This window comes from Eptesicus fuscus, chromosome 1 (assembly GCF_027574615.1).
Source record: "Eptesicus fuscus isolate TK198812 chromosome 1, DD_ASM_mEF_20220401, whole genome shotgun sequence".
Lineage (NCBI taxonomy): Eukaryota > Metazoa > Chordata > Mammalia > Chiroptera > Vespertilionidae > Eptesicus > Eptesicus fuscus.
The window spans coordinates 80684976-80702044 of NC_072473.1; the positions used below are offsets into that span (position 1 = coordinate 80684976).

Below are 17069 nucleotides of genomic sequence, written 5' to 3' on the forward strand. Positions count from 1 at the left end.
TCCTTAGGATTTAAAAATAATAAATTTCAAACCAAACCCTAATCGATAATAAATATTTCCAATTCTTCTAATACATCACCATTTTTAGTTAAGTTTTATTTTGCAGGTTCTTCCTTTAAGCTTCTTAGTTTCAAAAGCAATTTAATTTTTTTTATCTGTAATCTGAAATTCATATCTAACTAGTAACAGATGTGATCAACTAGCTCTGGCTTGACCAGCTTTTTTGAGATTTATAGTAGGAGTTCTTTGTAACAGATTGTTTTTCACCCATGTTATTCAATCATTTGTTTTAATAATTTATTACTTTTAACCCATTCAGAGAATTGCCTTTGATTTGTTTTTTCCTTTAAAGGAAACAAAACATGTTTATGGTTTCATAAAAAGGAACCCCCTGAGCTCTTGGTCAGAAGAGCTGGTTGACACAATTCCTAAAAAATAAGGAGCAGTCAACTGTTTGAATTTCTCCTCTCCCCAACCCCCCCCCCTCTTCTGGGAGTGTGGAGGCAGGAGAACTCTGTGCAGGAAGGAATGGGCCTTGGATGTGTATGGGTGCCTGCTGTAGCCAGCTGGCTGGCTGAGTGGGCTGCATGTTAGTGTGAATCTGATCAGTCCTCCTGGTCCTAAGCCAGGAGGTTTCTGGATTTTTCTTAGTGGATTACTCATTCTTAAGGACAATCTCCTCATATAAGGTAGAATTTATAAGCATGGGTCCTGGGAAATGTATCTTTCACAAGAGCCTCAGGAGACTCTGGGTTGCATTGAGGTGTGAGATTTGCTATTTCTAAGGTATGGAGAAGAGCTTCAAAAGCATTTGGCACTTACTACATTTGAATAGTGGGTTCCCTATTAGAGAATGAACAGATTCTCATTCTGCTAAAGATCCAATGAACTTTCCCAAATGTAATTCAACCCCCAGGGGCAACTGAGAAATGCTGTAGGCTGCATTAGGTTCATTGCTTTCTCGCCTTTTGTTCTAAATAATGACAAATACATCTAAAATATTAGCTATACTCTTTTGGGCTATATTTAGGGAAATCCTAAGTGTCCTCTGGAGTTACTTGTTCATACTCAACTTGTAGACTTGATAGTGAATGATCCACATGAGAATGTATGATATGCATGGGAGAAAAGGCCCTTTCCCAGCTTGAGCCCTCCAAAGACCAGGGCTGCTGAAGCCCTAATGTGGATGTATTACAAAATGAACATGCCCCTTACCTTGTCCATGCTTGTGCTTGTTATTGATGACAATCTGCACAATGGTACCAGAGGCTTGCTGGGAATCCATAAGAGCTCCCCGGTGACTTCTGGCCCCAGGAAAGCGGGGAAGACCTCCAGCCTGTCGGCTTGGTGGAGGGTCATAGTGAGAGCGGTGGTAAGAATGTCTCTGTAAAATGACAAGGACAAATTCAGTTCCTCAAATCCGCCAACAAAAAGGCAGAAATAGCCTTACATACATTAGAGGGCATTTAACCCTTTGCACTCGCTTGCTTTTTTCTCGATTCCTTTATTCTACTTGGGATTTAATTTTTTAAATACCCCAGATTTTACAAAGCGCGGCAGTAGAATAAAAAACTGGAGTTTCTTTTCATACAAACTTATTTATTTGGACTTTTTTATATTTCAAATTATTGATACATTCAATAACAGTCACACTCGACATCCGAGTGCAAAAGGTTAATCATTTTGTAGTGATGAGCTCTGATCTAAACTGCACATTTGCCTGGCCAGTTTGGCTCAGAAGTTGAATGTCAACCTATGAACAAGCAGGTCACACGGGTTGTGGGCTTGATCCCAAGTGGGGGTCAGCGGGTATGCAGGAGCAGCCGGTCAATGATTCTCTCTCATCATTGATGTTTCTCTCTCTCACTCCCTCTCCCATCCTCTCTGAAATCAATAAAAATATAGAGGCCCGGTGCACAGATTCATGCACCAGTGGGGTACCTCGGCCTGGCCTGCGGGTATTGGGCCAAAACCAGCTCTCCAACATCTCCTGAGGAGTCCCAGATTGCGAGAGGGCATAAGCCAGGCCGAAGGACCCCACCGGTGCATGATAGGGGCCAGGGAGGGACTGCAGGAGGGCTTCAGGGCATATCTGGCTCGTCTTGCCCAGTCCTAATCAGCCAGACCCCAGCTAACCTACCAGTTGAGGTATCTACCCCCTGGTGGTCAGTGCATGTCATAGCAACTGGTTGAACAGTCGGACACTTAACATATTAGGCTTTTATATATATATAGATATTTTTTAAAAAGTTAAATCCTTAAGAAAAATAAACTGCACATCTACCCACATCAAGAGAAAAATAGGGACATAAAATAAATCAGCACTGGCAGCATGCTGAGATCTCGATCTCTCTCTCTCTTTCTCATCCTCACCCAAATACATGCTTATTGATATTAGATAAAAGGAGAGAGAGAGAGAGAGAGAGAGAGAGAGAGAGAGAGAGAGAGAGAAACATTGATTTGTTGCCTCCCATACACACAACTTAGGTATGTGCCCTTACCAGGAATTAAACCCGCAACCTTTTGGTGTACAAGACAATGCTCCAACCAACTAAGGTACACCAGCCTGGGCTTTTCTCTCTTCTTATAGAAGATTGGACTAGATTCACCTACAAACTCCTGAGGGAGCAAATAGCCAAAAAGGGTAAAGTATTCTTCCTGCTCATAAAACTTACACATTTGGGTTTAAGAGTTAAGCCTGCAACACAAGGCAGGATGTGACAGAAGCCATAAGACAAGTATAAAATACTGTGCAGATTATGACGAGAGAGAGCTTCTTTTGGGGGAGGCTTTGTGAGCTGGGTTATGAAAAGTGGATAAACTTCTTTTAGGCAGAGTTGGTGAGGAGTATTGCAGGCAGAAGTTTCCAAGTTGACAAGGTGCAGCACAGAACATAGAGTCCATAAAAGGGAACAGTTGAAGGATAACATCCCAAAAGTGGGTTGGCACCAGATTATGGAGAACTTTAAATGACAGGCTAAGGGGTAGGCAACAGAGGTGACCATATGGAAGCCTTTGAGGGATATTTTTAAAAATAGAGTAATAATTAAAACTGTGTTTCCAAGCATTGAACCCTGAAAATGCATAAGGTGAACTGGATAGGAGGAAGAGATGGGAGTCAAGTACAGTCCAGATAAATGTATAGAGACTAAACATAGGTAATAGCATGAGATCAAAGATCAGTGCACAGATAGTGTAGATATTTTATAGATAGCGAACTGAAAGTGCATGCCAGTAATAGAATTCAGCTCTGCAGAGGCAAGGACTTTGTTAACTGCTATATTTCCCATCCCTAAAATAGTGCCTAGCATCTAGAAGGTGCTCATAAAAAAGAAAAAGAAAACGTGAATGAATGAATGAAAGCTTAGAGTCTTGTAGCACAAATAATGACATCATTGCTCTTTCAGCAAGGGGTAAAGACACATTATGTGCCCCCTATCCTGCTACCAACCTCTGTCGTGAGGTAGTGGACGGAGGAGGATGACATGAATGAAGAGGTAGAGGATGTAGGAGGATGACACAAAAGAAGAATAGAACCTAAGGCTTAAAGCCAAATAACAGTGGTTTAGAGACAATTATTAGGAATAAAGGAGGAGAGACCCATTAATAGGTTTTGTAGCCCAGCCGGGTGTTGCTCAGCGGTTGAGCTTCGACCCAGGAACCAAGAAGTCACCGGTTCGATTCCCAGTCAGGGCATATGCCCAGGTTGTGGGCTCGATCCCCAGTGCGGGGTGTGCAGGAGGCAGCCAATCAATGATTCTCTCTCATCATTGATGTTTCTATCTCTCTCTCCCTCTCCCTTCCTCTCTGAAATCAATAAAAAATATATATAAATGGTTTTGTAGACAATTGTAAAGGAAGATCCTTATATGCAGTGGTAGAAATAGCAGGGAACTTTGAGAAAATAGTTGTGGGGTCCTGTGATCCTGCCATCCCATAAAACATTTAATACAGTTATGTTCCATAGGCATACATCTTGCAAATTTAGCTTTGAGAATTATTATCACTCTTTTGGAGAGGGGACTTTAGTGGGAGAAGGGGGTGAGTGAACAGGAGCTGGAGTTAGAGAAAGAGAACATTATTCCCTCTAAGAAGAGCCCATCCTGGTGCATTGCTGTAAAAATGCACACAAATAAGAATTTGTATCCATTTATTATCATTCACACAGATGGGATTCTCAGTGTAAATATTTTTCATCTCCACAATGGCTCATATGTCTTTTTCTGCCATAATCACTCACATTTCACAAAGGCCATTACAGATTGTTCTGTCCTTTTTGGAGTTTGGCAACGTCTTGCCAAAGGAACAAGGAGAGGACTTTTGATTCTGGGTGTCCTGCTGATGCTAAAAGGAGGGAGGTTGACAGGACTAGAATTTGAGAGGGAAGGTCGCTGACCCAGGATAAGCTATAAGCACAAGAAGTTCTCTGATTCATGAGGGTGAGCACAAAATGAAAAGCTGTTCTTTAGTACCAAGGACTTAGAACCTAGACATATGATAAGGGTAGAAAAATGATTCAAGACAAAACAAAAGTTCAGAAACCAGTGAAGCCCCCCACCCCAACCACCTCATCTTATGTAAGTCTTGTGTTTTACAGACAGAGAAACTGAGGCCATGGAGTAGAGGGATTTTATTCAAGGTGACAATGAAGGTTGAGGTTTTATAGCTGGCGGGAGAGTGGGAGTGAGTGGGAGTGAGGGGAAGGAGAAAGGAAGAAGTACAGGAGGAGGAAGAGGAGATGAGGAGTAGAAGGTGGGAGAGATAATGTCTGGTTAAGCTCCGTGTTCCACAAATATTTTGATAAAAACTCATCTGAAGAAAAGTTCTTTCCAATATAGAAATGTTTACAACTACACATACCACTGGTTTCCACTTTGGCTGCACACAGAATCACCTGGGGAGCTGTAAAATTACTGATGCCTGAATCCCACCCCCAGGGAGTCATTGGAATTGGTCTGGGCTATACCCCTCAACCCCTTGGACTCTAATTTGAAGCCAAGTTTGAGAATTACTGACATAAAGGATCTTCTGTTTTAGGCTGGGAGTGGGGATGGTGATGTGTGATTTTTATTTAAGAGTAATGGCTCTTTTAGAGTTGTTGCCCTAATCTTGTAACTTATAGCAAAGAAGAAAAAAGTATTAATGCCTTGGAGTTGTAAGTGAAATTGAAACATCTTAAAAACCAACTATGAGTAGGCTGCTTGAAAGAGCAGGACAAAATGGACAAAAACCAAATGATTTCATTCATATGCGGAATATAAAACAAAACAGTAACAAACAAAACAAAACAGAAAAACAAACCATACAGGTGACAGAATGGTGGTTACTAGAGGGGAAGGGGAGGGGGAGGTTGAAATGGGGTCAAATATAGGTAATTGATGGAAGGTAGACTTTTAGTGGTAAGCAAGTTATAATGCATACAAGTATCAAATTATAATGTTGTACACCTGAAATTTATATAATGCTATTTAGTAATGTTACCTCAATAAAAATAAATTAAAAAACTAGTTAGGTAGAAATGACCATGTAGCTATGCTTTTTTCAAAATCACTTTTAATTAAAAATTTTTCAACTACTGTTTACTTTCAATATTATTTTGTATTGGGTTTCAGGTTTGCTATGTTTTGTTGTATTCTGCTCAATATTTGATTTACTGACTTAAAGGACTGATATATTAGGCTTTTGAGATGGCTCTTGAACAGTTATTTTCTTTTTTCTAATCCTCACCTGAGGGTATGTTTAGAGAGAGGAAGGGAGAGAGAGAGAAACATCAATGTGAGAGTGAAAGATCCATTGGTTGCCTCCTGTACATGTTCCAACAGGGGATCGAAACCGCACTAGGTATGTGCCCTGACTGGGAATCAAACCCACAACCTTTTGGTGTATGGGATGATGCTCCAACCAATTGAGCCACCTGACCAGGACCACATTTCTTTTCTGGTGTTGGAAAATCCTCATCAATGTAGCAGTCCCCCAGGAATTTCTACCTTATTTGTTCTAAGGTCTAAGATATAGGGGTAATTTTTGTTTTGTTAATAGCAACTTTATTTTAACTGGTACAAAATAATTGTAATAATGGTATGATGCATTTCCCCCTAAATTTACAATAATGAAGGTTATACATAAATTATGTAGATCACACATTTTCTATAGGGTTTTATTGGTGAAGACAGGAAAGTTCTAAGAGTTCAGGAAGGGTAAATGCCTTTATGGTTATGATCCTGTACTAGAGTTTTGCAAGATGTTACCATTGGTGGAAACTGGGTAAGTCACTCTGTATTATCTCTTACAATTGCAAGTGAATATAGAGTTATGGCAAAATCAAACATTTACTTTTAAAATGCCTTCAAAAAGTATTGTAATCCACACATTATATCTCTCCTCACTAGTAACTAGGACTATTCCTGTTTGAGAGACACTTAGGCCAGTTTCCTTCCTAAACCGTTGTTCTGACAATGTGAAGGAGACATGGATTTTTACATTTCATATAGTTTCTATCCCAAACTCTTTCACTTTTCTAATGGTAAATCTATGAGTAATATATTGGTGGTAAATCAGAGCTTGGCTGTTGTCCAAAACAAAATTATGCTTGCTTTCATGTTTTGGTTTTCCACCCTGCACCTACCTCCACCCCCCCACTACACACACACACACACATTTCCCCCATGGTACTAGGACCAGTTAATATGAAATTATGATCCAGAAATCAAACACAAACTGTTTCAGGTTTTTACAAAGGAGTCATAATTGAAACACTGATTCTCTTTCCTGTGCACTTTGTAAAACTTGGTAAACTGATGTTTTTTACCCAACTCGGCAAAATAAACTAATTAGCTGTGTTTCTGTTGAACTGAGGTTTAGGGTTCCCTCTAAATGGGACAGTCTACTAAATTAGGAACAATATAATAAATTAGAACTGTGTTGTTAAGGCTCCCTTTTCCCCCCTCTCATGTAGAAAGTGAAACTGCAGAGGATATTCAGAAGGGATTCTCCTACCTTCTAATTTTTGACTAGTAAAGAACAAACAAGTTTAAAGAATTTCTCTCTGATTTGGGACAAATTTCTGTGCATTAATATTAATAAAAGTTCCCTTCTGGCCCTTTTTGGGTGGCTGAATTGGTTGGAGTGTCCCAAACACCAAAAAGTTGCGGGTTCAATTTCCAGTCGGGGCACAAAGCTAGGTTGTAGGTTCTATCTCCATTGGGGCATATACGGGATGCCAAATGATGTTTTTCTCTCACTCCGATGTTTCTCTGTGTCTCTTCCCCGCCTTCCTCTCTCTCTCAAATCAATAAACGTATTCTCAGGTGAGGATTAAAAAAAAGTTTTCCTTTGCCCCAACACACTCTCATTTCACTCCATCTTTCACACCCATTGATTTAACAGCTATTTATTGGGTGGCTACTATGTGCTACGTACATAATTTTCCATTACTACAGATGCTATTTATTATTCAAATCATATCACAAATATCTATATCTTTTAGAACAAAGGAAAATATCTATATATATTAAACTCTAAGCAACCGGTAGACCATTTGACTGGCCGCTATGATGCACACTGACCACCAGGGGGCAGATGCTCAATGCAGGAGCTGCCCCTGGTGGTCCGTGCATTCCCACAGAGGGAGCACTGCTCAACTGACCGACAGGCTCCAGATGCCAGGTGCCAGACACTGGGCTCACAGCTGGCGAGTGCACAGCTGTGGCGGCACTGTAGCAGCACCAGCCTCTCCTGCCTCTGCAGCAGCACTACTGAGCTGTAGCAGAGGCAGCCGCTGCAGGGCCAGAATGAGCGGGAATGGCACGGTGCCCAGCCTGGGCTCAGGCTCCTCCCTGCCACTTCATGTATTACTACATCCCTCAGGGGACGTTGGACTGCCAGTTTTGGCCCGATCCCTGCAGCCTGACATTCCCCAAGGGGTCCCGGATTGCGAGAGGGCACAGGCCAGGCTGAGGGACCCCACCGGTGCACGAATCCATGCACCAGGCCTCTAGTTTATTTATAATAAAGTGGAACTATCTGGACATTTTGGTCTACCAGGCCCAAATGTGTTTCTAGAGTTAAGTCTTGAACTCCTTTGAAAGTGAATAACTATTTCAAGGCCCTGCATACTGTACCTGACCTCTTTTGCTACAGAAAGTACTGGATTAAGTCCAGGCCTATCACCAGTGGTTTAGGAAGAACAACGAGGCTGAAAGACAAAGGATTGAGTTGAGGACAGGATAAGAAGAAGTCAAGAAGAAAGGCTAATTAATGCCCTTATCAGTAATGGCTCTGAGCCAAGGCACCCAGATTAAGGCACACAGCTCAAGGTGACTGAAACCTAAATATGGTTTAGAATGGCATCTGGTTAACAGCCACTAATTTAGCCACTCTCAACTTCCTACAACAACCAAAACTTGGGGCTGAGAAAAAGAGAAAATTCACAACACAGAAAATGGAAGCTGAGGGTGTTAGCAAGCTGGGGGCATGTAAGTCAGAAAGGGCACATGTGACAACTGGGAAGCATGGCCTAAGCTGCACTGTTATGTTTGTACTAGTAGCCCAGTGCATGAAATTTGTGCACATTTAAAGGGAATTAATTAGAGGAAATAATTTAATATTGCTATTTGCCCTTTCTCTATAACAGAAGTGTCATAGATGAAAGAAAATTAATAAAATATATATGAAAATCTTCCTCTTTTCAGAGTCTGGGACATGCTACAGGACCCAGAGTCATGTCCCCGCCCACCCGCATGTGCCTCGAAATCACATGAGACCCAGACGCAGCCAGCCCCACCCACATTGGGTGAGATCCAGACCCGGCCGGCTCCATCTCCGTCAAGCCCTGCTAGGCAGGGGGCACAGCCTCAGGTCCCTCATTGAACCACGCTGGGTGGTGGGTGCAGCCTCAGGTCCCCTGGTGCATGCCAAGGGGTGCTCAGCCTCAGGTCCCCCAGCATACCCTCAGGTCCCCCCACTTGGCACCAGGGCAGGGGGCATAGCCTGAGGTCCCTGGCCCCAACACTGGGGTGGGGGCGCACCTTGAGGTCCCCCATCAAGCCCTGCCAGGCGGGGGGCATGGCCTGAGGTCCCCCGTCAAGGCCTGCCAGGTGGAGTGTGCGGCCTGAGGTCCCCCAGCCCAGTGCCGGGGTGGGGTGTGTGGCCTGAGGTCCCCTGTTAAGCCCCGCTGGGCAGGGGTGCAGCCTCAGGTCCCCCACCCTGGCCCAGCACCACGCAGCCTCAGGTCACTGCTGATGACTTGTTATGGGAACCCCGCCTCCACTGTGGGCGCAGCCATCTTGTATTATGGGAGCCCGGCCTCCACTGTGGGTGACGGTGTGAGGGTTCATTTGCATATTACCTATTTATTGTATAGGATTATTATATAGGATTGGTCATTTTATTATGTCTTCTACTAACATCTCACACCCTCACTATAGGTCTGCCCTATCACTCCCTAGACTCTTGCCTTGTATCCAATGCATGTTGAGAACTAATTCCCAGGGTTTTAGAAAATCCTTTAACCCTTCGCACTCGCTTGCTTTTTTCTTGATTCCTTTATTCTACTAGGGATTTAATTTTTTAAATACCCCAGATTTTATAAAGCGCAGCAGTAGAATAAAAAACTGGAGTTTTTTTTCATACAAACTTATTTATTTGGATATTTTTATATTTCAAATTATTGATACATTCAAAGAGTATAAAAAGAGCTGCTACCGATGCTAACCGTGTCGAGTCACACTCGACATCTGAGTGCAAAAGGTTAAATGTTATTTATTAAAAACTAATTCATATTCATTGCAAAACATCAAATAATACAAAATATATAAACTAAAAAGTCAAAGTCGACCTATCCTCCTGCCCAATTCCAACTCCCCTGAGATTACCACTCTAACCTGTTGGTATGTGAGCTTCCAAATCTTTTCATATTTATTTACATACATGAAAACACATAATTTTTACATAAATATATGATAGTATAAATTGTATCCTGTACCTAGTTTTGTTTCCATAATATATTTTTGATATTCTTCCACTTTACTACATTTCTATGTACTACATTATTATTAAGACCTGCACAGGACCCCATAGATAAGGTGTTTCACCATGCCTCCGTTAATAGACACTTAGGTTGTCTCTGTTTTGCTCTTATGAAAATAATTCTGCATTAAATACCCCTGTACATTTTTTTTTGTACAAGGGTGTGATAAACACCCATGTATGTGCAATGAATGCCTTTGTACATTTTGTACACATTTATAAGACCTTTAATATAAATTCTTTGAACTGGAACAAATTCTTTTATGATTTTAAAAAGTTTGAAGTGTTGCTGGACTTAAACATATATATTTTTAGAGAGAGATTCTATTTTGTTAATTACCTAACAATACAAAGCAACAAGAGATGCTATTACTATATGTAGAGAGATGCCTACTCATAAAGCTTATTCTGAGATTAATACTAAGAATGGAAATGAGAAGATGTTTCGGAATGAGAAGGGAAAAATCTATCCTGCTACCTTGCCTCTCTTCCATAGGTAGGAGTGAGAGCCTTAGGCTTAGGGGAGGGTTTGTTTGGACATTTCCAAAGTACCTCTGCCAATGGGATGGGTTGGCCTACTTTACAATCCACAGAATGTCTTCACTGTTGAGGATAGGAGCAGTGGCCTGCCTTCCTTAGAGAAGACAAATATTTGGCAAGTCATCCTGAAAGGGAACCATGTTCTACTCTAGATGAAGGCTTTTCAATGTTTGGGGCTATGATTTCTTTACATTCATGTCCTGGCCCTGGTTACCAATTACACAGTGTACTTAAATGGTTATAGGTTGGTAATGATGCCATTTAAATTTCTGAGGAAAGGGAAGAAAAATGGTTTTAGACATAGACCCATTTATGGAGTTGCTGGGAGAGTAGACATGGGGAGAGGAAAGTTTGACCTGATGCTGTGAAGTGTTCAATTATTTGAGCTATTCACACTTACTGCTTCTCTGTTAGCAGGTTGCCGGAAGATATCACCATCAGAATGTTCCCATGACAATTCTCCTTCCCCTGTTTATTAAAAAGAAATACAAAAGAATCATGCATACATAGAAGGGAAAAGATATCACCCTTGTGACCCAGTAACATTTTTGGTTCTACAATCCCAAAATTCTCCAGACTTTTTAGCTATTCTTAAAAAAGCAACATTAAATAATTTCTCTCTGGGTGTGCCTCATTTGTCAAAATAACTCTGAAGAAAGTTAGCACTTTGCAAAATGGACCATGAAACATTATTACTCAGAATTTTGAAGATAAAAGGGAAAATAATCCCTTTCCATTTTAATATAATAATCATTGTCACTTTTGCTTACCTTATTCCAGTGACAATTAAGTATTTTGCAGGTCATATTTAACTTGTGTTTAAACTACCCTTAATAAATGACAGCTTTGAGTATTTGGTTTGCCATGATTTGTTAAATTCACCATTGTATCTCTGAGAAGTTATGATATGATCTGAAAGTTAAGGTAAGGTTGGAATGTTTACATAACCAATATCCAAGATATCCTTTTCTACTTTTTTGTTTTTGCCTGAGACACCTTTCTCTAAGTCTCTATATCAACTCTTTGAACAGCTAACCCTTATCATTGCTGTCTTCCAGAGTAACTGCCTCTAGGAGTAAGATTTTACTTTCAGCCTGGAAAGCAACAAATATACAACAGATAATGGATATTCCTCAGCTGATTAAAGATCAAAAACTAGAAGACAATTCCCAGGAATATTACCTGTGTTACCTATGACCAAGCAAGCAGATGGGAGAAGCTTGGTCTTAGAGATGTTGGTCTTGGTCTTAGAAGCTTGGTCTCAGTGAGTACTATTTGTGTGTGTGTGTGTGTGTGTGTGTGTGTGTGTGTGTGTGTGTGTGTAGAGATTAATAAATACAGATTTATCTATCTATATATCTGGCTGAGGACAAACCCAATAACAAATCAACCATACATATCATGGGATAACAAAAAATACAAAAGAATATAAACATTAAGAATTTTCTATTTCAATTCATTCCTTAAGCTTTCAAATCCTAAGCCTAAATAGTAATATGTTTCTGGTTTAAGCATATGGTAGTACTCTTGGGGGAAAAAGAAATAATATTATTGGATTTTAGGGCTTGAAAAAGACATTAAAATTAGTTTGATAACAATATTGTAATCAGTCAGTGACATAACAAATTATGACTTTAAATTTTCATGATTCTGAGATCATCTTATGGAAAAATTATGAAATTTGAACATTAAATGGAGGCTATTTTAATCTTCCTGAAACACTTACTTTGACTATATAATTGTATCATTCCCAGATCAAAACCCTCAGTGGGTTCCCATCCAAAATGCTCTATAATTAGCCAGGACCTCATCTCTATGGAGCACTCACCTCCCACCCAACTATCTCAGCTACTCTTTGACCTCCTTGTTTTTTTGTTGAACGTGTAGCTCCCATTCTTACTTCTATGCTTTTGCTCATGTTATTCTTCTTCTGAAATTTTCTTCCCACCTCACAAACACTATTGCTCCCTTGTGCCTATGGAAACCATTAAGTTTTTCTTCCTCTACAAAGTCTTCTTCAAGCACTCTTACATATTTCCAATTGCCTAAAGTACTTAGCATCCTATAGCCTGAGAGATGTATAGGAGTTCAAGCATAACTTTGTCCAATTGCTCCATTTAACAGATGGAGAAACCAATGCTCAGAGAGGAGAAGTATCAGCCATTCAGTCACATAATGAGTTCATGAGAGTTAACACCAAAACCCCCAATTTTCTGGCTCTCAAATAAGTCTGTTCCTTACGTAAGGCCAGGGTTTATTATTTGTGTTATTTATGGTTATATCACCACCATCTATAACAATGCCTGACACAGTGTTCACTCAATAAATACCTGTCAAATAATGGAATTGGAAGGCCTTCTCTGACTACCTAATATTTCAAAACCCTCTGATATTTCTTACCCCCTTTCTTTGCTTTCTGTTCTTAGCACTTAAATTATCTTACATTTAATGTATTTTATTTATTGTCTGCTTTCTCCCACTATAATTATCCTATGAGCTAAGGCTTCAAATGAGAATAAGGATTTTTATTTATTATGTTCACTGATATAACCCCATTACCTAAACAGTGCTGGGCACGTAGTTAGTACTCATTCAATATTTCTTGAATTAATAATACTAAAATATTCTATAATATTTTCTGCTGTAAAATGTTTCCTGCACCTGGCTTGCCACAATGAAAAGACTGTAAATCCCTTGAAACCAGAGACCATGTCTTAGACCCCACTGTGTACTGCCTAGATCACTAGTCCTCCAAGTGTGGTATCTGGATTAGCAGCACCAGCATTGTAGAGGGTCACCTGGGAAGACACATGGGCATTTTCCTTAATTATTGTCAGCTGAACTCAGGGTGTAGGCAGAGATACACCCTGGGAACATGCTTCCCCAATGAGGCTGGACATGTTAATCAGTTCTGACTTCATAGCAGCCCAGGTATTGGCAGGGGCGGGACTAGATATGTAAATCTAGGCCTTTAAAATAAATGCGTTGTGTGGCTCAGGGTCCTAGTCCTCGTTGCAGCCTCTCCATCAGAGAGGAAAGGTGGCGTCCCACCAGCCCCAGCTTCATGAATCTATTTCTGCCTCTTGGTCTCTTTCTTTCTTTAATTTCTTAATCCCCAGCTCCTCCACTCAGCAACCGGACCAGTACCTTTTCTGTGATGGTGATGGACGCGGAAAAGAGAGAAATACCACTACATATGGCGCCCAACGTCAGGGGCTGAGTACAGAGGGAAGGAAGTGAGGGGGTCACTCCCACAACGTGTGCACATAGATTTAAAGGAATAAGGTAAGGGGAGTGTATTGTTGTGAATTGATATGAATTAGCTGGTGTAAAACGTGGGTAATCCTCAAAAATGCTTTAAACTATGCTCTGTTAAGTGTAGTCAAACTCTTGATTTCTTCTTAACTTTTGTTGATGAAACCTGGGAAAAGGTTAGAAAGCAGTTGTGTGACCAATACTCAGCAACAAGTCCAGAGAAAATTTCTATTTTAATTGGTGATGGCCTTGATTCAGCACAGGAGAGTTTAAGAATGTCTATGTGGGGTACAGTGGAAGGTTGCAAGTCTCTAAGAATACCATCTTCACCTCTTCTGCCTCCACGTGTAAACTACTTGTAACCAAGTAGAAAAGAATAATAGGAACTTCTCAGCAACTGCCAATAATTCTTTATCTTAAAAAATCTTTTTCTTTCCTAAAAAAATAAAAATAAAAATAAATAAAAATTGAAAAAATAAATAAAATAAAAACAGTAGATGACAGACCATCACTGAATCTTCCCACTAGAAAGCAAGGAGGTGGGGAAGACAGACACTTGGTGATCCAATATGGACGTCACTCCCCAAGAAAGCCACTTCTTCGCCTCATCTTCGCCATCTTTATCTTTATTTTCCAGTTAATGACTTAAAGCTTTTACAAATTCATAAATGCATCCGGGATTTCTGTGCACATGTAAAGGGAAAAGGCCAGTTTCAAAACGAGTGTCCATTGTTTTGAGCTGAACTTGACCTTTTTGCTGTGTACAGAATAAAAACCCGAGACTGTTTTGGCCTTAAAAATGGTGGAGATGAACCAGAGAAAGAAATACAGGCTAGTTTCCCAAAGCCATCTAAAGTAACTCTTGAAATTTCCTGCCCAGAGGCAACAGCGTGAAGTAAATAGTCAAGTTTCCATATGAATGGCTGAGAGTTTGCTTCTTGACTTCCCCAGCAGGAAAATTGTGACCATTTTGAAATTTAGTGGCTGGGCCAAGCCTATCGGCTGGAAATTTAAAAGAACTTGGAAGTTTACTAAATCAAATGATAAATTTAAATTACCTAAATGTGTTGAAATTGATAATACTGAAATGTTGACCTAAGTATGCCTAGTATGAAGTCTAGATGATATAAGTTAATCTATTCATTGAATATGCCTTATATTTTATTTGAAATGTATCCTTAAAAATGTAAAAGTATTAATTATTTGAGAAATGCTAAGTATTTAATTTGCTAACTAAGATTTAAAGCACTGAAAGTTTAAGGTCTCTTTTCTCTCCATTAAAAGGTTTTAAAGCTACACCCTTTTTTATGGAGGGAAGGGTGGATACACCTTTCCCCTAGCATGCAGGTAGGCTGGTTCCCGCCATCAGCCATCTTTTAAAGAATGTTAATTTGCATTAAAATGGCTACACCTTTTGCTAGCCGACCTTCCCAAAAAAGGTCAAGCGGCCAAAAGGTGGCTCCTTTGAAATCAGTTTTCCACCAGTAGTCATTTTTTAATACCTACCCATTTGCTTCTCAGTTTCCCCAGGCAGATAAAAAACATGGTTTAAAGTTAATGATTAGATTTTAAATTTTATTTTTAAGAATATAAAAGTGTTATTAATCTAAGAACTGCTAATATTTGACTTGCAGGCTCTGAAAATTTAAGGTTCAATTGAATTGGGAGAAATTATATAAATGTGGTAATAATACCTAAAATATAAAAACATGTTTTATGAGAAAATAAAATGTGTTTTCTCTTAAATAATTTGGAATTCAAAGTATGTTACTTATTGGCTTGATTTAGAAAAGAATTAATTCTGTGATACAGTTTAAATTTAATTGATATTCTTTAAGATAATTTAAGTATATAATCTTTAAATCATATATATAAATATATAAATGTGTATATTTGATCTTTCCAAGTGTGTTTCAAGGTTTTGAGAGTAGCTTTTAGACATTTCATTGGGCCCCAAAATGTTACAAAAGTCTGTTCTCTCTTAAAAGCAATATATATATATTTAATTAAACCAATTGATACTTGAAATCAAATGGAAAGCTTTATCAAATAAAAATTAATATATTTTACTTATATACATATATATTAAATGTTATGAAAGTTTTCGCCTGTAAGAAGGGCAAAAACAATATATTTCTTAAATATAGCCAAAATTTTCAACAACAGTAGAATTTCAAGAAAGACAAAAAGCCTCAAGCAGCCTGTATTTTTTTTTAAATTTCTTTATTGATTAAGGTGTCACATATATGTCCTCATCCCCCCATTCCCATCCCACACCCCTCCCCACGGATGCCCCCTGTTGAACTTAGCCATTGGATAGGCTCGTATGCATGCACACAAGTCCTTTGGTTGATCTCTCCCCCCTCCCCCCACCCTCCCCTATCCTCTCACTGAGGCCCGATAGTCCGATCGATGCCTCCTTGTTTCTGGTTCTGTTCTTGTTCATCAGTCTATGTTGTTCATCATTTCCCCTAGATGAGCGAGATCATGTGTCACTAGAGATATACTTATAAGAACTGAATGTGAGACGAGCAATAATAGTTATGCTGACAGGCAAATGAATCAGTCTGTAGTGAGTTTCTTTCTGGACCAACAGTTCTTTAGAGACCCAATTTCAATGTCCACCAGTTCCTTATGTGTACATGTCAGAACTGACCCCTCAGCTCTGGATGGTGGACAAATGGTGGTAACGGAGGTCCGACTCCCTCTGGTTTGGTCTCGGCCGGACCCAGGGGCACGGCTTCACCCGGACTCAGGGGCACATGGCCTCACCCAGACCCAGGGGCGCGTGGCCTCACCCGGACCCGGGACCCAGCCTCACCCGGATCCAGGGACACATGGCCTCACCTGGACCCGGGGGCGCGTGGCCTCTCCCAGACCCAGGGGCGCATGGCCTCACCCTGACCTAGGTGCGCAAGGCCTCACCCGGATCCAGGGACACATGGCCTCACCCGGACCCAGGGGAGCGTGGCCTCTCCCAGACCCAGGGATGCGTGGCCTCACTCGGACCCGGGACCCAGCCTCACCCGGATCCAGGGACACATGGCCTCACCTGGACCCGGGGGCGCGTGGCCTCCAGCCTGCATTTTTGAATCGGCTGGAGGTGGAACACTGTTTATACTTTTGGATCAGACCAATAAAGTATCAAACCTATAAGTTTTACTGAATAAGTTTCTTTGCCTTTTTTAATTAAAGATACCTACTTAAGTTACTTTATAAATTACCTTTTTAAAATATAATCAATATCT

At 40.3% G+C, this 17069-nt stretch overlaps 1 protein-coding gene across 1 annotated transcript in view; it reads right to left on the reverse strand.

Annotated features, from left to right (window-relative positions):
- The window catches only part of CHRDL1 (chordin like 1), a 213753-nt gene that overhangs the window by 19133 nt on the left and 177551 nt on the right, over positions 1-17069 (reverse strand). The window contains exons 7-8 of the mRNA XM_008159404.3: positions 10967-11034; positions 1216-1384 (exon numbers count right to left, since the gene is read on the reverse strand). Coding sequence (XP_008157626.3) covers positions 1216-1384; positions 10967-11034 — 237 coding nt within the window. The remainder of the gene's footprint in view (positions 1-1215; positions 1385-10966; positions 11035-17069) is intronic.